The sequence below is a fragment of the Lichenostomus cassidix genome, chromosome 5 (assembly GCF_008360975.1).
Source record: "Lichenostomus cassidix isolate B80296 chromosome 5, HeHo_3.0, whole genome shotgun sequence".
NCBI lineage: Eukaryota > Metazoa > Chordata > Aves > Passeriformes > Meliphagidae > Lichenostomus > Lichenostomus cassidix.
The window spans coordinates 58,497,131-58,521,756 of record NC_139486.1 but is presented as its reverse complement, the minus strand read 5'-3'; the positions used below and the strand labels follow the sequence as shown (position 1 = coordinate 58,521,756).

Below are 24,626 nucleotides of genomic sequence, written 5' to 3'. Positions count from 1 at the left end.
TAATGTTTACAATCCTGATTTGTCTGCTTGGGCTGCTCAGGGATGTGACACTGAATATCCTACAGAAAATGATTGGCCAGGACCCGAAGGTCAGTAGTGTGCTTTGTGAGATTGTATACAAAGAATAAAGGAGGAAGGGATGAAATTGGCTATTTTACAGGGAAGCATGCCTAGAAGAGGAATGGCCTGAAGTCGAGTCAGAGGAGGCTTAGGGTGGATATTAGAAAAAGGTTCTTCCCCCAGAGGATGGTTGGGCACTGGAACAGGATCCCCAGGGCAGTGGGCACTGCACCAAGCCTGGCAGAGATCAGAGGAGTGAATGGAACAATGCTCTTGGGCACATGGTGTGACTCTTGGGTATGGTTCTGTGTGGGGCTGAGAGATGGACTCTGTGATCCTTGTGAATCCCTTCCAACTCAGCATATTCTATGATTCCCCTGGATTCTTGCAGCCAATCTTCATAGAATCCTGGAATGGTTTGGTTTGGAAGAGACCTGAAAGCTCATCTTGTTCCACACCCCTGCCATGGGCAGGGACACCTCCCAGTAGACCAGGTTTCTCCAGCCTGGCCTTGAACACTTCCAGAGATGGGACAGGTGAGCTGTGGTTTGGGCATAAGGAATTTAGAATGGGTAGAAAGGTGGTTCATCATCTCTGGTGCCTGGAACTGCTGATGGCTACCAGCTCCCATGGGATTGTGCCCCACCAGTGAGGTCCCCCTCAGCTCCCTGGTGTTACAAGGCCAAAAATGGCATTTGTGGAGTTGAAAAATCTCCAAAAGTGCACAACAATTGGACACAACATGTACGGAGTTGCTCTGTCATTGCTCTGGGGAACCCCAAAGCCCTGTGGCTACCTCAAGGTGAGATCATCTCCTCTGGGCAATTGCCTTGAAATTCAGAATCTCAGAGAAGAGATAACAACCCACTTTGGGCTTTGTCACTCTCCTGGGGCTCCAAGAGTCCCCAAATCCCCAAATTGCATGGAATAACAAAGGTGTTTGCTGACAAAGGGTATATTTTCAGACTCCTTTCTGGAGTTCCAGGCAGGTGCACCTAACATTCACCTCCAAGAGCATCAGGAGGAAAGCAGGGAGAGTGCAGAGATGTAGGAGAAGATCACCCTGGAGGACCATGAGCAAGGACAGCGCATGCTGAGCCACCCATCTCCTGTTGTTTTCTCTTGCCAAGAAGAAACACCTTCAGTTTTCATCTCATGTCCTACCTGGAGGCTCCTGGGCTCCAATTCCTCATCGTACTCCGGGCTTAGCACCAAATCCAGGTGATGCACAGCAGATGTGTAATGAGGACACCCCGTTGGAATGCTTGCTCTGGAAACTTCTCCTCACTGACCACAAAGGGCTCCTGGATGAGGACTGGAATATTTCCTGTAAGGAACCCTTGTGGATCTTACCATTGCTGATATAAGGCACAACCAAAGGTGATTTTAAAAATATTTTCCCTAAGAAAATGCTTTCAGAAGGAGGTTGCTCAGCTTTGAGTGTTGCACATTTTCATTTGAAGGCTGCAGGAGCAGGGCAAAGAGCTGGGAAAATCTTTTAGAGCCAAAAGAGTGTGTCCAGGAGGGAGGGGAGGCTTCATAGTCAGGAAGTTTTGGATGCCCCTGGATCCCTGGAAGTGTTCAAGGCCAGGTTGGAGGGGGCTTGGAGCAACCTGGTCTAATGGAACATGTCCCTGCACATGGAGTGGGGGTGGAATGAGATGGTCTGCAAGTCCCTTCCAACCCAAACACTTCTGGGATTCTGTAGAAAAGACAGACAAAGCAGGTGTTTGGCAGATGCCAACACAAGGAAGAATAATCAATTCTGTGCTGTCTTTTACAGGTTTTATTGGGTTTCTCCATGTTACAGGTTGTGCTGGATGATCTCAAAGTCCCAGAGTGAACACACACAGGGGATTAAAGGCAGCCCCAAGGTAAAGCTACTCAGTGTTGTGTAACCAACAGCTTCTCCCTAACTGTGCCTTGACTTCTGCCCAGGTTTTCCTAATTGATCTGTACCTAAACTCTCACTTTAGATCCTGTAGGGCTGTCTTCAAGCAGATCCCACTGGAAAGAGGGTTTTCCTCCTGGAAGAAACCTCCAGCAAGGAGTTCCCAGAGAGAACACCCTTTGAAAGAATGTCAGGATGGAATTGCACCCAAGCAACAGAGTTCATCTTGGCAGGATTCACCGAGGACCCAGCGACTCAGGTTGCCCAATTCCTGCTGTTCCTGCTCATCTACCTTGTCACCATCCTGGGAAACCTGGGGATGATTGCCTTGATCAGAGTCAGTCCCATGCTCCACTCCCCCATGTATTATTTCCTGGGCCACCTGGCATTTGTGAACCTCTGCACTTCCACTGTGTTCACCCCCAGGATGTTGGTTGGCTTTTTGGTGGAGAAGGGAATCACTTATGCTGAGTGCATGGCTCAGGTGTCCAGTTTTGCCTTTTTAGTGACCAGTGAGTGCTCTCTGCTGGCTACAATGGCCTATGACCGATACATGGCCATTTGCCACCCCCTGCTCTACCCCCTTGTCATGTCCCCAGAGCGCTGCTTCCACCTGGTGACCGGGTGCTACCTCCTGGGGCTGACCAATGGTGTGGCACAAACCATCGGCATGACCAGCTTGTTCTTCTGTGGCTCTAGTGCCATCCATCTGTTCTTCTGTGACATTTCTGTGCTGATCTCGCTCTCCACCTCTAACAACACCCTCAGCCTCATCATCCTGAGGACTTTAGCATCTTTGCTTGGTGTTCCCAGCCTCCTGGTGGTCCTGGTGTCCTATGTGGCCATCATCTCCACCATCCTGAGCATTAGATCAGCGCAGGGCAAGCACAAAGCCTTCTCCACCTGTGCCTCCCACCTCATCACCGTCACCACCTTCTATGGGGCATTGATTTTCATGTACTTAATCCCCAAGTCACACACCTCCAGAACAGGAGATAAATGGGCTGCTGTGCTCTATACCATGGTGACCCCCATGCTGAACCCCTGGATCTACAGCCTGAGGAACCAGGAGGTGAAGGAGGCTTTGAGAAGACTCAGGGACATAAAATAAGCTTGGATGTTGTGACATAATGACTAAATAAAATGGAGATGCTGGTGATATCCTGGGAGTTTTGTTAAATATCTCAGAGGGACATTTTCGGTGTCTTTTGCACTTTGACTTAGATGGTGTGCTGGTTGATTCAATATCAGCTGAGAGGAACCTTTTCACTCCAGTTCTGGTGTTTGGATGAGGTTTGGAGCAGCCTGGTCTAGTGGAAGGTGTTCTTCCTCTTGGCAGGGCAGCAGAACTGGATGAGCCTTAAGGTCCCTTCCGACCCAAACCATTCCTAGATTCTGTGACAGATTTGGTGTTAATGTTTTGGTGCACAAACATTGCATATGTGAAAAAAAGCAAAAATCCCCCAATTAGTGTATTTTCTCACCGTGTGCCAGGTCCATGCTGAAATCCAGAGTGATGGGGCTCTCCTAGAGAGATGGAATAACTAGGGATGGAGGAGAAGCTCCTCAGTTAGGTTAAATCAAGCCAGGATCAATGTAGTTTGCTGATTCATTAATGACACACATTTCACAGGCACTCAGGGTCAGTCAGCTGAATCCTTTGTCCCCAAAGCCTATTGGTAATTCCCTGGTTAATATTTAATCCAGCTGCCTGGATAAATCCCCCTGAGCTGTTCATGCTCTTGTTCTTCTCTTTTTGGCTCTGCTGACCCCCATGGCAGTGACCCCAAATGTCCTCAACTCACATCCCCAGATGCGGAGACAAAGTCCTCAAGTTGCACCAGCAGAGGTTTGGCTTGGATAGAGGGAAAAATCCTCCATGGAAAAGGCTGTCCAGCCCTGGAACAGGCTGCCCAGGGCAGTGGTGGAATCCCCATCCCTGGAGGCATTTAAAAGCTGTGTGGATGTGGCACCTGGTGACATGGATTAGTGGTGGCCTTGGCAGTGCTGGGGGAATGGTTGGACTTGGTGATCCTAGAGGATTTTCCAGCCTAAGCAATTCCCTGACTCTGTGATCAGGACCATGAAGTGGGACCTCTGTGTGCAACTCCTGCTGTTCTCCCACCCTTCTGATCCTCTGCAGCTGTCCTACTCATGGCATTGCTTAATTTAGATGCAGGGAAGATTGTACATCTTTTCTTTAAATAAAATTAATGATTATTTTAATGTTTTGTTTAAAATATCAAACCTCCGTCTGTTGCTGTTGAGCAGCTAGCAGAGTAATGAAGGCACCAGTTCTCAGTGGCAAGAAGAAATGACCTTTATTGTTTTGATTTCATCATGTATATAGAGTTCTCAAAAGTCAACCAGATTGGTCGGTCAGAAGCTTTCCCCTAGGCCTGATTGGCCAGGCCTGCACTGCCCAAGTTCTGGGACACTGTTCCAATAACATCCAAACTTTATCTTTATTTATAAAACACAAGAAGAATTCTCATGGGAAAAGCCTGTGCTAGCCACAGCCGTCAATATTAAGAAAACATTAAGACACTTAAACCATAAACCCCAGAGCAACTCTCCTCCTTCCAGGGCCTTACAACCATTGTTTGGTGATAAGATATTCAATATGTTTTAAAAATATTTGAAAAATATTTAAAATTTGATTAATATTTTGAGAAGACATTCAATGACTTTGTGTCCCACTGGTCTTCCACTGACCATCACCTGACCTTTAAACAGGAACATGAGCCACAGTGACTGAAACCCCGAGTCTGTGGCCATGGTGACATTGCTCTGTGCCCTGTGGCTTCGTGCTGGAGCTGCTGCTCTCAAACCCAAAAGGTTTTGGCTCTTTGTGCAGGTGGGGATTGGTAAAATGGTGATAAACTGTGTCCATCTTCTGTGGTCAAGCATTTGACCATGAGAGGAAGGAGATGGAACATCCAGCATTGATATTTGCTCCTGATGCACCCACTTTCCTCATGGGTTATCCTGTGTCCCTGCCCAGGGCAAGGGCTTGGAATGAGATGAACTTTAAGGTCCCTTCCATCCCCAGCTATTCCAGGATTCTCTGGCCAGTGCAGATGACTGCAGCTGAGCCTCCTGCAGCCATTTTGAAGCATAATTCTTCATCTTCATCATCTTCATCTTCATCTTCATCATCCTCATCTGCTCCAATTACAACTACAGTGGGACCATTTCCTTCTTTTATGGGTAAAAAAAAAGATTTTTTTCTCCTTGCTCTCATAAACATGATTGTGACTCTCTTTGATGCCTGTTTCTGACTGTCTGGGTTTTCAGATATCAGGATATCCCATCATGTAAAAATAAATTGCAGCAGACAAGTTCCTGATGTGTTTTGCGTTCTTCCCAATGGGCCATTGCAGCACTTCTTCAGATCCTGAGCTGTGTCCCAATCCTGGAATCTCCATTTCTTGCACCAGTTGTTTTTAATTCCCTTTTTAATACCAAGAGACAAATTATATATTTCAAGAGATTAATTTATATATTTTAAGATTAGATATATTTTTAGGAAAAAATTAAATACAAGTTTTCTTTATATAGATAAAGAGATGTATATATAAAGATGCTTTTACATATAAATCTGCATATATATATAATTACATCTATACAAAGAAGTGGGACATAAAACCTCATGTTTCCATTGAACTTCCTGAAAGTAGTGGCGTTTATTTACCAGTGCAAGTCTCTTCCTTATGGAGCTGCTTCCACAGTCATTAATTTCCACGGGAAATTTCCTGAGTGCCACCACAGAGTGGGCAGTGACCAAACTCAAGGCCCAAGCATGCTCAGGGAGCTGAGAGCCATCATCTGGCATCTGCCATAGTTTCTGGTGGAATTTCCCACCACTGCTCTCTATCCTGTCATTTGGATCATATTTTGGTTTTATTATTAAATTGGTTTTGCTTAGTTTTGGGTAATTGTGTGGTTTCCCCTCTAAAATAAATCATGAGGCACAGAGGAAGGAAGGAAGAACAAATGGTGGGATCTACAGTGAAGCTGAGGCCAGAAGCTAACAGGAGAGGCAGGAATGCTGACCAGGAGCAAATATGGGGTAGAAGCATTTACAGCATCCCTGAATTATTTTGGTTGGAAAAGCCCTTTAAGATCATGGAGTCCAGCTGCTAAGCCAGCAGTAACCCATGTCTGAGTTCAGCCTGTAGGTGGGAATTTCATCTCAGGGGTGAGAGCTGAGAGCCTCTTGAAGAGCCTAAAGGGGCTCCAGGAGAGCTGCAGAGGGACTCTGGGCAAGGGTCTGGAGTGACAGGGTGAGGGGGAATAGCTTCACACTGTCAGAGCATTTTGATTGGGTATGGGGAAGAAATTTTTCCCTATTGTGAGGCTGGGGAGGCCCTGGCACAGGTTTCCCAGAGAAGCTGTGGCTGTCCCTGGATCCCTGGAAGAGTTCCAGGCCAGCTTGGACAGGGCTTGGAGAATTCTGGGATAGTGGGAATCATCCCTGCCCTTGGAAGTGGGTTGGAATGGGATGAGTTTTAAGGTCCCTCAACACAGTCACAATCCCACCACACTGACCCTGCAGCTCTTTGTCTCCTGGATGTGGCAAACAAAGCAGCTGGAGAAGTTCACTTTGTCTTTAACAAGGAAGAAAGTTTCTCCATGGTTTCCCCTTGCTAATTAGTCTCTCGTGGCTCATTAAGAAGGATGACTGAAGTTGTTTAAAAGCCCTCTGAGAAGCTTCCTTGATGATTAGGAAACTTTCTTGGCAAAGCCCAGAAGATCTTGTTAAGCTGATGATTCCTTGAAGGGTGGTTGGTCTCCCAGGATCACTTCTTGCTCTGGGAATGGAAACAGCATCACTTGTGGTGGAAATAGCTGTGAGCACCTGGATGGTGGCAACTGGATGGTGGCACCTGGAGCTCAGGGCCCACTGGTGGGACCTGGAGCTCAGACCTGCTGGTGGGCTTTCTTAATTCTTCCTTTCAACCTGACAATCTTAAACTGAAGGAGAGTTGACTTACATTGTCTGGTGGGGAGAAATTCCTCCCTGTGAAGGTGGTGAGGCACAGGTTTCCCAGAGAAGCTGTGGCTGCCCCATCCCTGGAAGTGTTGTAGGCCATGCTGGACAGGGCTTGGAGCAATCTGGTCTAGTGGAAGGTGTTCCTGCCCATGGCAGGGGGTTGGAATGGGATGAGCTTTAAATTCCCTTCCCACCCAATTTTGATATCTAAAGTCTCTCTCTTGCCAAGCCCTTTGTCATTTAATTACATTTATTCCAACTCTTTTAATCCAGTCCAGATCCACCTTTCCCAGGTAGCAGCCCCCAGCCCTAAAACATCTCTTCTCGTGCCGTTTGTTTCCAGAACTGATAGACACTGATCACCATCCATTTACTTTTCAAAAGGAGTTTAATTCCCACATGACTCCTCAGAACATGACATCTTCACAACACAGTAACAGAGGGAAAATATTCCAGTTTCCACCTTTCCCTGCCACAGCCAAGGCCTGTCCCTGTGTCCAGTCAGAACTCTTCCCACCCCACAAAGGTGTCAACAGGTGAGGGACAAGGTGGAGAAGAGGAGGAAGAGGTGGACATCTCTGCTGAGCTTATCCAGACCACCCAAATGGTGAAAGGAAGTTCCAAGGTTGCACTCAGTTTGCCCTTAAACCCACAAATAGCCTTTGGAATTCATTAGGATGGGCATGAATTGGGAGTTTTTTCCAGGCCAGGAAAAGATGAAGGATTGCTGGTCTCTCCCCAGTGCTGTGGCCATTCCTGTACCTTCTTTAATGAGCCATGATTTGGAGAACTGTTGGGTTTGGGTTTTTCAGGGCCTTTTCCACACCCAAACAGCTCTCAGCTATCCATAGATCAGGGGCTGAGGATTCTTTCACCTATGGAAACTAGACATGTGCTTAAATTTGGGTTGAAATACATCTGTTAGGTTTTCAAGATATGTTTTGGCACTTGAACACTTGCATTCCCCTTGATATTCCAAGGTGTATCTTGAGATCCCATGTCCCATTAGCTTTGATCCTTCTAAGCCAGAAAAAAATGCACTTTTTAAGCCTTTTATCTTGTTTTTTTACCAATCAAATGTTAAAATACTCTTGCTCTTCCCAAATGCTCCCTTCCACCCCAGCAGCTCTGCTCTAATAAATAACTCACAGGTAACAACAAGGAATTTTATTGGAGTTTAGGGATAAGGACAGTAATCTTGCAAGAAAAATACACATTCATCAGTGCAAAATAAGTTACAAATCAATAAAATTGTGATTTGTGCATCCTATGAGAAAGAGAAGAATAATTGGAGTAATACTCCAGAACCATTCTGAGTAATTTCTTCTGACAGCCTCGTGGCCGGAAAGGGAATTCAATTCAAGTTTGAGGCTCCCACTCTTGTTTCCTTCCATGGAAGATGTAACTGTGGGGTCTATTTCTCCAGGATAAATATTGTAATTGAGTTTTGTGAGGAACTGTGGAAGAGCATATATAAAATTGTGAGGATCAGGGACATATCCAATTATTTTAATGGATCATCTCTTACTTTAGATGAATGGTTTGCTTCCACAAAGGCACAGAGTGGCAGGACAGTGGGGAAAGGCTTTAAGCTGAGAGTAGGGTTAGATGGGATACTGGGAAGAAATTCTTCCCTAAGGGAATGGTGAGGCACTGGCACAGGTTGTCCAGAGAAGCTGTGGCTGCCCCTGGATCCCTGGAAGAGCTCCAGGCCGGGTTGGATGGGGTTTGGATCAACCTGGCCTAGTGGAAGGTGTCCCTGCCCATGGTGTGCTGGACCAGATGATCTTTTAGATCCCTTCCAACCCAAAGCATTCCAGGATTCCCTGATTCCCTGAGCTGCACTTCTTTGATGCCAGCAGCAGTTTACCATCCTCCTCCTGCACTTCCCCAGCGCTGCCTTCACCTCCCTGTTCCTCAGGCTGTAGATGAAAGGGTTGAGCATGGGGCTGAGCACGGTGTAGAAGACAGAGGCCACCTTACCCTGGCTGCCATGCCGGGACGCCGGCTGCAGGTACACGAAGAGCAGCGTCCCGTAGAACACCAACACAGACACCAGGTGGGAGGTGCATGTGTGGAAGGCTCTGGCCCTGCTGGGCACCGAGCACATCCCCAGGATGGCGTGGAGGACGTGGCCGTAGGAGAGCAGGATGACCACACCGGTGCCCAGCCCGTTGGCCATGACCAGGGCAAAGATGGTGACCTCACTGCCATGGGTGTCAGAGCAGGCCAGCCTCAGCACAGGGCCGGCATCACAGAAGAAGTGGTCGACCCGGCGGGGCCCGCAGAAGGAGCCCCCAAAGGTGCAGCTGGTGTAGATGAGGGCGCTGAGGGAGGCCACGAGGTAGGACCAGGCCACCAGCTGCCAGCAGGCGCGGGGGGACGCGGCCATGGCGTAAAGCAGGGGGTGGCAGATGGCCACGAGCCGGTCGTAGGCCATGGCAGCCAGGAGGTGACACTTGGCTATGGCAAAGAGAGCAAAGAGGTGGAATTGTGTCACACAGCCCGCCCAGGAAATGGTTTTATTCCCAAACAACAGGCCCGTGAGCATTTTGGGGGAGATGACGGTGGAATAGCAGACGTCAGCCAGGGACAAATGAGTGAGGAAGAAGTACATGGGGGTGTGGAGGCTGCGAGAGACCCAAACCAAGAGCATCAGCCCGATGTTCCCCACCAAAGTGATGATGTAAATCAGCAGAAAGAGCCCAAAAAGAGGGGCCTGAGCCCAGGGAGTGTCTGTAATTCCCAGGAGGATGAATGTGAGCTGCGTATGGTTTCCTCCCATGGCCAGGTGTTACCTGCTGAGACAAAGAGAACAAATGCATCAAAATGGTAAACCTCAGAGTTTCTCTTTTGGGCCATATTTAACTGCAATCAGTCACTGTTTTAATTGCCACTTGTTGGTATATTCCATAGGTTTTCCAAAAATAAATTCTAGACTTTTTTACTTACCAGTTGAGGTGCTTAGAAAAGAACACATATCTTAAAGCAACACGAATGGCAAATTTGCTTTTTGTGCTCAGATGCATAAAAGTTTGGATTTATTCCATAAAAGAATCAGATATTTATTCCCTTTTGGTTTGAAAGAAATTTGTTTCAGAAGTTACCTTGGAAGAACCTCATTAGAGATCACATAAACCTGGAGCAGAAGAAAGTCCTAATCCAAGTGAAATCCCACATTACATCACATTAAGAACATTTTCCCTTGGCTTTTACTTATTAATGCAGTCTATCAAACTGTTATATATCATTCATACTGGGTAAAGTTCACATTGGTAAATTCATGTTTTATACCTTTCTGAGCTCCAGCAGGCTGAAACATCCAAAAACCATGGGAATGAATATAAAACACTGAAATGGGAATGAATATTAAAATAATCCAATTCCAAAGGCTGATTTAACAACTGTATTTTGCTGACAATTCTTTATAACTAAATAAGACTCACCCTTAATACTTCCATAAATCCATTTATGTTGCTTCAGCTGCCTAAGAAAAATAAAAACCAATCTGCACAAGCCATTACTCCCATTTATTATAAAAACTCCTACTTTTGCAAGGCTGTTTTCTGACAGAGACCCAAAAAAAGAGGATGGGAGGACATGAAGAAGGAAGTCAACTTCTTTCTCTTGGATTTACAGCTCCTCCTGTGCCCTCGCTGTGGTGATGGGAGCCAAGGGTTTATCCCAAATGCAGCAGAGAACATCCAGGCTGATGTGGAGAGAGATGTGCTCCTTCCCTGACTCCAACAGCTGAGCCTGTGGGTGGCAGGGCTGTAAATATGTTCCCTCTGCCCTCCTGGGATAAAACCCTCGGGCCTCCTCATGGCAGAGCAGATAAACAAAGAAAAGAGCAAACAAAAAGGGATAACATGGAATTCTGAAACCCATTGTGCTCCAGGGATCTCAAATCTCTCACGTGCAGGAGTCACCAGGACACATGGCAACAGCAATGATCCGCTGGTCAGAGAGTCCCCAAGTGTCACACAAAGCATCTCTGGCTCCGGCTCTGGAGCTGCTGATGTCCCTCTGTGGACACCCAACAGCCCAGTTTTCCTTCAAGGATGGGATTATCCACACTGAAGTGCCTGCAGCCTGGATGTCCTACCTGAGCAGGTGGCTCTGGACACTTGGAGGCAATGATTAATTGTCTCAGAGTGAACTAATCAGCATTAATCACCCCATCTGGGGGCTCCATCCACACCCTTGACCCACAAACTGTATTGAAGCTCAGCCCAAGGAGTTTGTTCCCCTCAGGAGTTATACTGGAGAAGTCCTGGTTGTCAGTTTCACAACATGTGCACATCCCTGCATTCCTTTTATCTGCACCATGCCTTGATCAGGGACCCAACTCAGACCCAGGACTGAGTTGGCTTTCAGAAGTTTCAGTGTCCTGGAGCTCAGAAAAGAGTATAAAACTTGAATTTATTGTTCTGAACTTTATCCAGTGTGAGTGATATATAATTTAACGGTTTGATAAACTGGATTAATAATTAAAATGAATAACTGATAAATAAAACCATATAGAATTTAGGTCAACCTTGGACCTCCCTCATCATCACCTGCTCACTTGGTGGCCTGGAGTATTGGCTGAGAGAACATCAGGAGACTTGGAATAAATCTGGTTGTTATTTATAAAGCAAGCTGGAAGGTGGAAAAATAAGGTTTTGGAGGAAGTTGGTGGTAATTTGGTGCAATACAGTCCTGGAGAGAGATAGAGTAGGTCTGATGTGGAGGAGAAATGGTCATGAAAGCAAAAATTGCCACTTTTCTGGGAACATGCACAAAGGGAGAGGAAGGATTTAGTGATAAACAGTTCAAAGGTTTATATTTAATTACTTGATAATTATTTTGCTTTTTTTACAAGTTGTTTTGCCTTCTTGGTTCTTTTCCAAGTATCAAAGGTTTCTTTTGGAAATAACTGGATTTCCTGGGTTCATTTATTACTTTGAGAAAAGAGGGGTTGTTTGAAGTTTTGCCTGGAAGAATTGGTAATATAGCAGGAACTAATGGGACTCAGGGGTGAAATGTTGGCACAGAAACTCACCAAATTCCAATGCTGATGTTAAAATATCATTGTTTGCAGAGCTACACCCAACCAAAACATCAGTACCAGCTGGATGATCTTTAATGCCCCTTCCAACCCAAACCATTCCAGGATTTTATGTGGCCCTGTGTGGTCTCCTTTTGACATGGAACATCCTCTTCCAGGATGCCTGGAGTGTCTTGATCCCTCTAATTCCACCTAAGATATCAGAGGATGTGCTTCACATTACTGCTAACTGATAGATAAATCCCATCTTTGGATCAAAACTGTGTTTTGTGGGCAGCTGAAGTATTCCTGGGAATACCTGGAGCAGAATAAGAAGGTTTAATGGACTCTGGATTGTGTGCTGACAGGTGGGTCAGACCTGTGCAGGCCTGCTGGTGCCAAGGCAGGAGTAGCCTGGGATCCTTTTGGGTTCATTCATTACCTGGAGGCTTGGAGCAGCCCTCACCTCCTGTAATCCCAGCTGGCTGCTCCAGGGATCCATCCAGAGCTCATTAGGACAGCCTAAGCTGCTGGCAATGGACACCTGGAGCAAACTCAGCCACTGAGCCTGAAGTAAAGTTACATACACTTTAAAAATTAAATAATAATTCTATTAAAGGTTATTTTGCTGTTGGAGAGGTTCTTCAAGAAACCTTCAATGATCCCAATGCTCCTCTGGTGAGGTAAGAATTGGAATTTTGTCTTTAATCCTGTAAAGATTTAATGGGTTTATTCTGATTTGTCATGTTACCAGGGACAGGGAATTCTGTCTGCTCTTTTTTCCTCTTCCTCGTGGCAGAACTCTCATCCATACCTCATTTTCAGCTGGAAATGAGGTGGGATTCGAAGAGATTTAGGAGGGAGAAGAAAATTCAGTAACACGTGGATGTTAGTGCACACATTTAACTCAAGAATATTTTGCATTTTATATCTAAAAGTATTGTATAATATACATTTAATGTTGGCTTTTAATATCTAGATATAATTTTGGATCAGAAAGAACATCTAGGAGATCTCTGGCCTTAGGAAGGCAAGTTATACATTTATATCCATAGGTATTTATGGATATGGGGCTTGGAGCAACCTGGCCAAGTAGCAGCTTTCCATACCCAGGGCAGGGGATGGAAGAGGATGATCCTTAAGGTCCCTCCCATCCCAAACTCTTCCAGGATTCCATGAAAGGTGTCAGGATTCCCTGTATAGAGGTTATGTGGGTTTAACAAATGAGACATTCTAGAATTCTGTGATTTCTGGGCTGGATCAGAGAGGTACCTCCAATGAAAAGCCCTTTTTAGGAAAGATGGAAATACAACATTCAAAATGGATTAATTTGCAGTTTTGATGCAGTTTGGAGATAAGGAGATATCACCCAAAAGCTAAGTCAAACAATTAATGAATACATTGCTCCATATTTGAAACCAGGATACATTTGCAGGTTCAATTGAACAAACCATCTTTGCCCTGTCCTTTTTCCACCCACAATTTCTGCCTTTCAAAGACTTCAAACAAAGCTCTAATTAGTTTTCCACTTTAGGCCCATGGTGGTTTGTTAAAAACAAAGTCAGGAATATTATCAGTGGAGTTTGTATCCAGAGATTTGCACTAAGGCAGTGAGGAGAAGGGACTGACAAATAACAAATCAAGACAAGGAAAAATCCTGAACAACCTGAAATAAAACAATGGAGGGTGATAATTACTCTAAACTTCTTTATTTTAGGTGAGAAATAATTCCTGAAAGAAATTTCAGCTCCCTCATTTCTCCGTATTTTGGATGGAAACTTGTTAGTGGTGTGGATGACAAATCAACCTGTTTTGTGGATGTCTTTTCCTTGTCCAAAGTTGCATTTCATCTCCTTCTGAATGAAATTAATTCTTGTTTTTACACGAACAACTTCTTTTTGCTCCTTCTGTGCACCATGGCTCTCTGTAGTCAATCCCAAGGGATGTAAAAGAGCTATGAAAGTCCTTTTGAGGTACAAAATGGAGCACTGGAAGAGGGAAAAGAACAAAGATATTGATCAGGATTTCCTGTACATCTCTAGCATCTATTGGACATTGCTGGGAATATCATCTCCTTTTCATTTTAGATAAAAAGTCATTTCTCCTGATTTTCCAGTAAGCCTTGGGAAGAGAAGTGCCTTGTTCTTGCTCAGGAAACTGAGAAATAGGCAAGGAATAAAACAACAGCATCATGTGGCTGATCCCACCTGGACATTTTATTTTCCAAGCATCAGCTCCTGAACCTGTTGAAAATACTGGATGTTTGAAGTTCTCCTAACATGTGGAAATGATGCATTGAACTGCACTTAATTTTTGTCTTAGGGTAATTTTCAATGGATGCTTCAGGTGCTCTGAATTCATCAGGTGGGGTTAGATGGGATAGTGGGAAGAAATCCTTCCCTGTGAGGGTGGAGAGGCCCTGGCAGAGATTTCCAGAGAAGCTGTGGCTTCCCCTGGTTCCCTGGAAATGTCCAAGGCCAGGTTGGACAGGACTTGGAGCAACCTGGGATAGTGGAAGATGTCCCTGTCCATGGCAGGGGGATGGAATGGGATGATCCATAAGGTCCCTTCCAACCCAAACCATTCCCTAACATAGATATTGCCATCAACTTCCTTTGGGGATATTTTTAGCATGTATTAAACAATTAAGACCAACATTTTCAAGCTGTTATTTTTCAAATAACAGCTTCTGCCACTGTTAATTTAATAATCATCATATCTTGACTTGGCAGTGGAGGATCCTGGGACTCCTCAGGGCTTGGCTGCCCCTCGCTTGCTCTGACAGTTCCCTGGAGGGTAAGATGTTGTTCCCTGACTTGTTTTATCCCTGGCTCTGCGAATCCTCCACAGAGCAAAGCTCTGCAAACACTGGTGTTACATGGGAGAAGCCCTGAGGTATCTCTCCAGCTGCAGCTGGGAGCAGCTGGAAGTACAAACACCACTCCAACCATACCTGGGAGCAAAGAGGAGCAAAGCACTGCCTTCAGGTAGGTTTAGATGGAATACTGGGAATGAATCCTTCTCAGTGAGGGTGGTGAGGCACTGGCATGGGCTGCTCAGAGAAGCTGTGGCTGCCCCATCCCTGGAAGTGTTTAGGGCCAGGTTGGATGGAATGACCTTGGTGAGTCCCAGGGCAGCTTGTCAGAAGCTCTTCTACTGCTTTGCCCAAAGATATTACGGAATTTGAGTAGGAAAGTGGGTGCCACAATGTAGATCCTCACCACACAAGGATGAATATTCCATTAGTTATTCCACACCAACCACCAGCCTCTCAGCAGGGATAGAACATAGTCCATGAGTTTTAACCGAATTTATTTCCATTCCAGGTCTCTGATCAATCACACAAAGTGAAGCTGGTTGGGTAAGGAAAAGTGAGACTGAATTTTAGTTAAGGAAGAAATTGAAGTCAATTCTCTGACAGCAGCAGGTGGTTGCTTCCTCTGGGGGGAAATTCAGCCCCAAATACTTGGTTTTCCTGATTTTTAACACCTCTGGCTCTGCCTCGTGGGTGATGAAAAGCAGCTCTAAATGCTTGTTAATAACTCCAGGAGACCACAGAACACCTGAAAGGACACATCAGGTTTTGGGGTGAAACTCAACCCTTCATCCCAGGCTCATCCAACAATGAGGATTTCCAGGTTTGGATCCATTTGTCAGGAGCCAGCGGTGCCTACTCTTGCTTTACTCCCTGGTGTAACTCCAACAAGCCATGGTTATCCAGGTGAAGAACCCATGTTTATTTATTCTGTCTGTTGTAGAATGGGATTTTAGGAGCTGCTGATCTCTCACTGGTGAGCAGCAAGATGGACCCTGAATTTATGTTTTACCTCCAAATTAAGCATCACATCTAAAGCAAAGTGAGGTAAGACAAATCCCAGCTCTTATTCCTACAGGGAAAAATATACTAAGGAAAACCCCATTTTCCAATGCTTCCACCTAGAAAATCTCATCCTGAGACATGGGGAGCAGGTGTTTATTCTTCAAGTGCTCAGGCTGAATAGGGAATAATCAAAAGATGGGACATAATTCTGTTTTCCCAGCAATTATCAGGAAAATCATGGAATTTCATATGTGAGCGGATTGAGAAGAACTAGGAGGAAGCCCTGCAATTTATTTATGATTTATTCTGGTAGGTTATTTCCCTCCTTAATGCCTTAAATATCCACCTGGTTCCAAATATGTTGGCTGAATGGGCATAGTGGTGCCAGGAACTTGTGTTTTTTCTCTTTCAAGGAGAATTTATCTTTTATTGACTGAAGGTTTTGTAACTGCTTGACAAAAATTGACATTCTTAACATTATCGATGGATTTATGCGTATTAAACCTTTCAATCTAAAGACATAAAGCAGCCAAACTGGATGTATAAAATGTTCAATATGGGTAGAGAAAATGAGACATTTGCATCTGAATTTATTCTCCTGGGCTTCACAGACCTGCAGGTGATTTTTTTGTCCTGTTCCTTGCCATCTATGTGGTCACTCTCATGGGAAATCTGGCAGTCATTGCCTTGATCCAGATCAGTCGGTGCCTCCACACCCCCATGTACTTCTTCCTGAGCCACTTCTCCCTCCTGGACACCTGCTACTCCTCTACCATCATCCCCCGGACCCTGAGGGATTTTTTGGCAGAGAAGAAGGTGATTTCCTTTGCGAGTTGTGTCACCCAGCTCTTCTCCTTCACCACCTGGGCCACCACTGAGTGCCACGTGCCGGCCGCCATGGCCTACAACCGCTATCTGCAGGCCCCTGCTCTACTCCATGCTCATGTCCCAGGGGATTAGTGCTGAGATGCTGGCTGGGGCCTCCCTGGCTGGAGTGATCAGCTCCACCCTCCACACGGTTTCCATATTCCATGCCCTGTTCTGCCACTCCAGCGCCATTGACCACTTTTTCTGTGATGGGCTCATGCTGCTGGCCCTGTCCTGCTCCGACAGCCGTGCCAGTGAGGCCATGGTGGCTGCCGTGGTGGGGCTCAACATGCTGAGCACCACAGCCTTCATCCTGGTGTCCTACTCGTCCCTCAGCAGCGCTGTCCTGTGGGTCCACTTGGCAGCTGGGCGGCACAAGGCCTTCTCCACCTGCGCCTCCCACCTGGCCTGCGTCACTCTGTACTATGGCAGCACCATCCTCACCTACCTGCGGCCCAACTCCAGCCACTCCTTGGAGCAGGACAAGGTCACCTCCCTAGTGTGTTCTGTCACCATCCCCATGCTGAACCTGTTTGTCTACAGCTTCAGGAATGCAGACTTGAGGAATGCCATGAGTAAAGCAAAAAGTAGGATCCTCACTTCCTGGTCCATCCATGGCTCCCAGTTGGCTGAAAGGAGAGGACAACCCTGCTGTGGTGAGGGGTGTTAGATTTTGGACTCTCAGGAAGAGGTGCTGGAAATCAGACCCTCAGGAGTCCAGGGTCACAGTCTGGATTCATCTTCCAAGCCACTGGGGCTATGATTTCCCTGCAGCAGCACCATGGGGAAGGCATGAGACATCTCCTGGCATTGCCCAGAGTGCAGGACCAGAGGGGGAATGTGGCAGAGCAGAGCTGGAGTGGGAGACAAGGCACCATCCTCCATTCTCAAGGACTTTGCCTGTGCCAGAGCAAGAGCTGGGGGTACTCCAGTCCTGTGAGGTCTTGTCCTCTCCTGATTTTCCCCCCTGTTTTGGGGCTGATGTCCATGTGGAAAGGTCTTTATGGAAGCACCGAGGTGCTGGCCAGGACACTTGGACTGAGATTGTGCCTTCTCTTGGGGGGAGGAAAAGGGAAGTGGGGAGTCTGGGGCATGATGGTGCCAATGTCTGTGGTGGGGGAGCAGGTGAGTGGAAGATGAGGAGGGTCAGGTGGGGTCCCTCCACAAAGGCAGGTTACTCCCCAAAAATGCCTGAAAATTCATGAGGGGCTTGTGTGTAAAATACTGAAAACTGTAAAGAATGTCCCTTTTATATACATTGAGAAATAATATTAATTTCTGTATCAATTGATTTCAAAATAAACCCCCGTATCTGCTGTGTTATTGACAGGATTTAAGACTATAAGGCATTGTGATTACAGATCAGAAGGAAGCAGGGCAGGTGTGGGGAGCCCGGGGAGCAGTGGGGCTGGCTGGGGGCACTGGGGGAGGCTGCTTCGGGCTTGGGGGTAACCGGGAATGGGGACAGCCCCAGCGGCCCGGGAGCTGCAGGCACCGGAGCTGCCTCGGCACAGCGGGGCTGGGGACGTCGCTCTGGGGCGGATTCTGTAGGGGACAAAACGAACGTTTTGGGGGTAAAATCGGAGTTAATCTGCAGGGGAGGCAATGAGCATTCTGAGGCAAAAATGAGGCAATCACTAATGGAGGTAGGTAGTAATGGAGGTTACCTGGTAGGTAATCTATAATCATGGATTATAAAAACCATGTGTGAAATCAAAGCTGTTCCAGTAGCATTCCTTCCCATTGCTCCCCAGGTGTTTTCCTTATTTTCTGATTTTCAGAAAGGAACACAGTTTGGGATGACAGAGCTTTGGAGAGTTGTCAGTTTTCCTTAACTGTGCAGAGATGTCAGGATCTGCAGGGCACTCCCGTTTCCCTGAAGGAAGATGCCCTGGGGAATGTACTGAAGTGGGATTTGGCTCCTGTAGAGCCTCCCAGGATGAGCTGTGGTAGGTTTGGATCCTGTGCCAGTCCTTGCATCACCCTCATTCCTCAGAGCTCCTGAGGTCACTCCCTGTACCTGCCCAGCTCTGTCAGATCCAATGATCCCTCCAGGTGTTTCATCTCCTGCTCCCATTAAAAGTGCAGTTTTGTTTGGTGATTTAGATCACCCCCAAAGCAAATTGCATTCCCCCCAAAAATGTGCCACACCTTTTTTATCCTTTATTTCTCAAATTTGTCCTTCTATTTATTTCTCTCCCTGCAACAATAATGGATGTCACAGAAATGACAATGGGAAAGGGGAATAAATGGAATGTGTCTGAAAATGCTGATTTTTGTCATTTGGGCATGAACTGGTCAGTGTTCAAAATGTTCAGGCCAGAGCAATATGAGCACAGGCACTGGGAGACCCAGGAACTGCTGAGTTCAGTCCAGGAACACCTTCCACTGGGCCAGCTTGCTCCAAGCCCCATCCAGCCTAATCTGGGACACTTCACTCTTATTATGTGTTTCATAAATATGAAATGATTATATTTGTCTTGATTTTCATTATGAAACTGTTCTGAGCTGGATTTTTGTCTCTGCTCTCTTCCCCATCACACTGCGGTGTGAGAGAGTGACTGCTGGTGACCAGCTGGGATCCAGCCATGGCCCTGGGGCACCTCTGACAAGAGGAAAAGTGCCAGCAAAACCTCAGCTCTGGGAATGAGGAGAGCACACTGCAGGCTGCTCAGGGAAATGGGAAGCAAGGTCCCCAGGGAAAATGTTTTTGCACCTGCTGGGGTCCAACAGTGCTGCTCACTTATGAAACGTCACCTCCTACGGTCATTGAGCAGGCAATTCCCAAATGTCAGAAGACATCCAGGCCAGGCAGAAGGCTGGCTTGCCTGAACAAACATCTTCTCTAGGAAAGAAGATGGAAAAGGAAGCTGTGTGCCCAGTGGAATGCAGGTCAGCAGAAGAATACAGAGATGTTGATTGCAAGCATAGGGAGCAATGTGATGCGGTGAAAGCTCATATTGAAAGTTGGAGATTAAGGTGGCTACATATGTGTTGCACTATAAAAGAGTTATCTTAAATATATTAATGACCAAAACATTGTAGCAATAATATCAGCTCCTTGCAGGGTGTGGAGGGTCACCTCACAAACAGGGACGGAGACACAGTACAGGTGTTTCATGCATTCTTTGCCTCTGTCTTCAACACTCACTCCACCCTTCCCAGTGAAAAACATGGATTAACCCATTGGACACTTCAGAGCCCAGAACAGTGCAAGCCCTGCTCAGCAACAATGTGCTATCCACCACATATCCCCATGCTATCCACGACATTCCCATCCTGAATCCAAACCCAGCTCTGTGCCACTTACTGAGTAGAAAGGAACCCTATCCCAGTCAAATCCACACCAGTGCAAACACTCACACAGCTCTTGGGGAAAATCCTAATTTATTTAACACCTCCTGCTCCTCAGATCTGACCTGCCACCACATACACATTCCTCGTGTTTGGTGGCCGTCTTGGGGCAGCTTCCCGGAGATGGAGGAACCTCCTGGGTCTCTTGGGGCTCGTCTCTGCCACCAAGCATGGGGTGTTCCCAGTTGGCACAGCAGGCACAGCGTCCTGGGAGCCGTGGGGTGACAGCTGGGGGCTCCAGGATACTTGCTGCTGCACCACTTGCTCCTCCTGAGAATGCTTCACAGGATCAGGCTGCGCTGCCATTTCTCCTTCTGGGCTTTCCCAGGCCACGTCAGTGCTGAGGAATGCACCGGGGTGGTTGATGTCCTTGGCTCCAAGGGAGCTGGCAGAGCTGTCCATGGAGTAACTGCTGTACTCAGAGCAGCAGGTCTCACTGAGCCTCGGGGAGGGAGGGAGGCTTTGATGACTGAAGCTCTCTGAGGGAACGGAGGCTCCTGGAAGGTGCTGATTTTCCAAGGGCTGAAGGTTTTCATAAACAGGGAGGCTTTCAGACAGAGGGAGGATCTCAGAGGGCTGGAAGCTGTTGGAGGGTGTGGAAGGTCTTGAAAGGTCGAGGCTCTCAGAGGGTTGCAGGCTCTCACAGACGGGGAGGCTCTCGGTGGGAAGAAGGCTCTCGGAATCAGGGAGACTTTCAGAGGGAAGAAGGTTCTTGGAATCGGAGACACTCTTGAAGGGATGCAGGTTGTCACAGACAGGGAAGTTCTCAGAGGGAAGAAGGTTCTCGGAGACGTGGAGGCTCTCAGAGGGAATAAGGTTCTTGATGACAGGGAGGTTCTCAGAGGGAACAAGGTTCTCGGAGATGGGGAGGCTCTCAGAGGAAGGCAGGCTGTAGGCAGGAGGGAGGCTCTCGGCAGGCTGGAAGCTTTCACAGAGAATGGAAGCTCTTGGAAGGTCAGTTCCTTCAGAGCACCACACATTCTCTGAGATAGGCAGCCTCTCAGAGGGAGAGAGCCCCTTGGAAGGAGGTAGGCTGCCAGATTGCTGGAAGCTGTCACAGAGAACGGAAGCTCTTGGAAGGTCAATTCCTTCAGAGCAACACATGTTCTCTGAGATAGGCAGCCTCTCAGGGGGAGAGAGCACCTTGGAAGGAGGGAGGCTCTCAGATTGCTGGATGCTGTCCCAGAGAACGGAAGCTCTTGGAAGGTCAATTCCTTCAGAGCAACACATGTTCTCTGAGATAGGCAGCCTCTCAGGGGGAGAGAGCCCCTTGGAAGGAGGGAGGTTCTCGGAGGGCTGGAGCTTCTCGCATGGCTGGAGGCTGTCAGAGGCAGTGGAGGCTCCCGGCAGGATGGCAGATCTCTGACAGCCTGATGTTCTCTTGTGGGTGAAGGATCTCCGATGGAAGGAAATCCTTGAAAGGGTGGGAGCTCTCCCAGGGATGCAGATCCTAGGTGTGAGCAGCCTCTTGAAGTGACGGAGGCTCCTGGAGGAGCTGCACGAGCCACAGCAGGGCAGGTGGCCTCGCTTCACCAGCTTCTCCAGTTGTGCCCACAACACCTTCCACATCCCAGAATAAAGCGGCTCACGTGTCCCATGGCATGCCCATAGCAACAGCATCATTTCCTGCAGCTGCTGGGCCACAGCCAGGCAGGGGCCACAGCTGCAGGGGCTGTCCAGGGGGCTGGTGGGAGCACGTGGCCGCTTGCCAGGGGTCGCCCGAGGCCTGGAGCACCTGGGAGCCACATGGGCTCCTCGGCTCCTCCGTGAGCCTCTGGGCAGAACCCCAGCATTCTTACGATTCTTTGTGATACTTCCATGCTGCCTCCGTGGCATCCAGTGGCCAATGGCCCACCAGATAGCCACAGCGGCCAGCAGCAGGAAAAGTGCAGACATGACGACACCGACGGCGCTCATGGCTCCAGGGCGTAGCATCGCGACTGCACTGGCAGCTGCGCCTGCTGGCCCCTCTTATATAGCTGAGGCACGGCTTTGTGACCTCACAGTGCCGTGGGCCAGCAGAGCCCTGTGACATCCCAGCCCTGCCTGACGCCGGCGCTCAGCCCCTTTGTGCCGTCACAGCCCTGCCTCCTTCAGGGATCTGTGAACGTGGCTCATCCCTGAAGATGCCCATGGTCAGAAAAAGTGTGGAAGTCAAAACAGGAGCTCAGCCTGTTGCAGTGAAGCATTCCCTGGAGCATGAGGCACATCAGAAGGGATTCTTGGTGCCACCAGTGTTGTCCCCATGGCTCCCTGGACAATGCAGAAGTGACGATAGGAAACACCCACTACTCTGTGCCTGAGAAGATTCTCCAGAGACAAAGGGAGTTAAAGCTTCTTTATCTCTTGGGAGCTCTCCAGACATGGCTGTTGAGGGCTAGGAAGAGGTTTCTGTTAGCAGCTCAACAACTTCTGCAATGCCTCTGTTCTACAGAAATCAGGATTTCCCAAGGAGTGCTCCTGGTGCTCCCAGTGCTCTGGTTTTGACTGGGATAGGGTTCAGGACTTCCCAATAGCTGGCACATGCTGGATTGGGATTCATGATGGGAATGCTGTGGATAACACAGGGGTGGTTTGGTTTCTGCTGAGCAGGGCTTGCCTACCTCAAGGACTTTGCAGTGTCCCATGGGACAATACATGTTTGCCACTGGGAATGGAGGGATGCGTGTTGAAGACAGAGGCAAAGAATGCACTAAACACCTGTAAGAATGCATTTAACACCTGTACAGTGTCTCTGTCCCTGTTTGTGAGGTCACCGTCTAAACTCTGGAAGAAGCTGATGTTATTTCCACGCTCTCTTTTTACCATTAATATATTTGACAATTCTCTTTTTATTGTGCCCCACAAAAAGAATTAAATTCCTTTTGAAAAGTAAATAGATGGTGAACAGTGTCAATCCTTTCTGGAAACAGACAGCATGAGAAGAGATGTTTTAGGGCTGGGGGCTGCTACCTGGGAAAGGTGGATCTGGACTGGATTAAAAGAGTTGGAATAAATGTAATTAAATGACAAAGGGCTTGGCAAGAGAGAGACTTTTGATATCAAAGTTGGGTGGGAAGGGAATTTAAAGCTCATCCCATTCCAGCCCCCTGCCATGGGCAGGAACACCTTCCACTAGACCAGGTTGCTCCAAGCCCTGTCCAGCCTGGCGTTCAACACTTCCAGGGATGGGGCAGCCACAGCTTCTCTGGGAAACCTGTGCCTCACCACCTTCACAGGGAGGAATTTCTCCCCACCAGACAATGTAAGTCCACTCTCCTTCAGTTTAAGATTGTCAGGTTGAAAGGAAGAATTAAGAAAGCCCACCAGCAGGTCTGAGCTCCAGATCCCACCAGTGGGCCCTGAGCTCCAGGTGCCACCATCCAGGTGCTCACGGCTATTTCCACCACAAGTGATGCTGTTCCATTCCCAGAGCAAGAAGTGATCCTGGGAGACCAACCACCCTTCAAGGAATCATCAGCTTAACAAGATCTTCTGGGCTTTGCCAAGAAAGTTTCCTAATCATCAAGGAAGCTTCTCAGAGGGCTTTTAAACAACTTCTGTCATCCTTCTTAATGAGCCACGAGAGACTAATTAGCAAGGGGAAACCATGGAGAAACTTTCTTCCTTGTTAAAGACAAAGTGAACTTCTCCAGCTGCTTTGTTTGCCACATCCAGGAGACAAAGAGCTGCAGGGTCAGTGTGGTGGGATTGTGACTGTGTTGAGGGACCTTAAAACTCATCCCATTCCAACCCACTTCCAAGGGCAGGGATGCTTCCCACTATCCCAGGCTGCTCCAAGCCCTGTCCAACCCAGCCTGGAACTCTTCCAGGGATCCAGGGACAGCCACAGATTCTCTGGGCAACCTGTGCCTGGGCCTCCCCAGCCTATTTTTTTTGTTGAATTTCTTCTCCATACCCAATCTAAATGCTTTGTCAGTGTGTAGCTATTTCCCCTCATCCTGTCACTCCAGACCCTTGCCCAGAGTCCCTCTGCAGCTCTCCTGGAGCCCCTTTAGGCTCTGCAAGAGGCTCTCAGCTCTCACCCCTGAGATGAAATTCCCACCTACAGGCTGAACTCAGACATGGGTTACTGCTGGCTTAGCAGTTGGACTCCATGATCTTAAAGGGCTTTTCCAGCCAAAATAATTCAGGGATGCTGTAAATGCTTCTACCCCATATTTGCTGCTGGTTAGCATTCCTGCCTCTCCTGTTGGCTTCTGGGCTCAGCTTCACTGTAGTTCCCACCATTTGTTCTTCCTTCCTTCCTTCCTTCCTTCTTTTCCTTCCTTCCTTCCTTCCTTCCTTCCTTCCTTCTTCCTTCCTTCCTTCCTTCCTTCCTTCCTTTTTTTTCCTTCCTTCTTCCTTCCTTCCTTCCTTCCTTCCTTCCTTCCTTCCTTCCTTCCTTCCTTCCTTCCTTCCTTCCTCTGTGCCTCATGATTTATTTTAGAGGGGAAACCACACAATTACCCAAAACTAAGCAAAACCAATTTAATAATAAAACCAAAATATGATCCAAATGACAGGACAGAGAGCAGTGGTGGGAAATTCCACCAGAAACCATGGGAGATGCCAGATGATGGCTCTCAGCTCCCTGAGCATGCTTGGGCCTTGAGTTTGGTCACTGCCC

The 24,626-nt window shown here is 47.6% G+C and overlaps 3 protein-coding genes and 1 pseudogene across 3 annotated transcripts in view; 3 read left to right on the top strand and 1 right to left on the bottom strand.

Annotated features, from left to right (window-relative positions):
* The window catches only part of ANO3 (anoctamin 3), a 228,487-nt gene that overhangs the window by 18,812 nt on the left and 185,049 nt on the right, over nucleotides 1–24,626 (top strand). The window lies entirely within an intron of this gene.
* On the top strand, nucleotides 2,071–3,062 carry LOC146436753 (olfactory receptor 5J3-like). The gene has a single exon (XM_085063884.1). It carries the CDS (start codon nucleotides 2,139–2,141, stop codon nucleotides 3,060–3,062), a length of 924 nt encoding a protein of 307 aa, XP_084920010.1. The 5' UTR covers nucleotides 2,071–2,138.
* On the bottom strand, nucleotides 5,004–9,732 carry LOC146436752 (olfactory receptor 5AP2-like). Its single transcript, XM_085063758.1, has 3 exons — nucleotides 8,818–9,732; nucleotides 8,248–8,404; nucleotides 5,004–5,131 (listed from the first exon to the last, which is right to left on the bottom strand). Exons 1-3 carry the CDS (start codon nucleotides 9,730–9,732, stop codon nucleotides 5,004–5,006), a joined length of 1,200 nt encoding a protein of 399 aa, XP_084919884.1.
* LOC146436751 (olfactory receptor 5F1-like) lies at nucleotides 16,353–17,333 on the top strand (annotated as a pseudogene).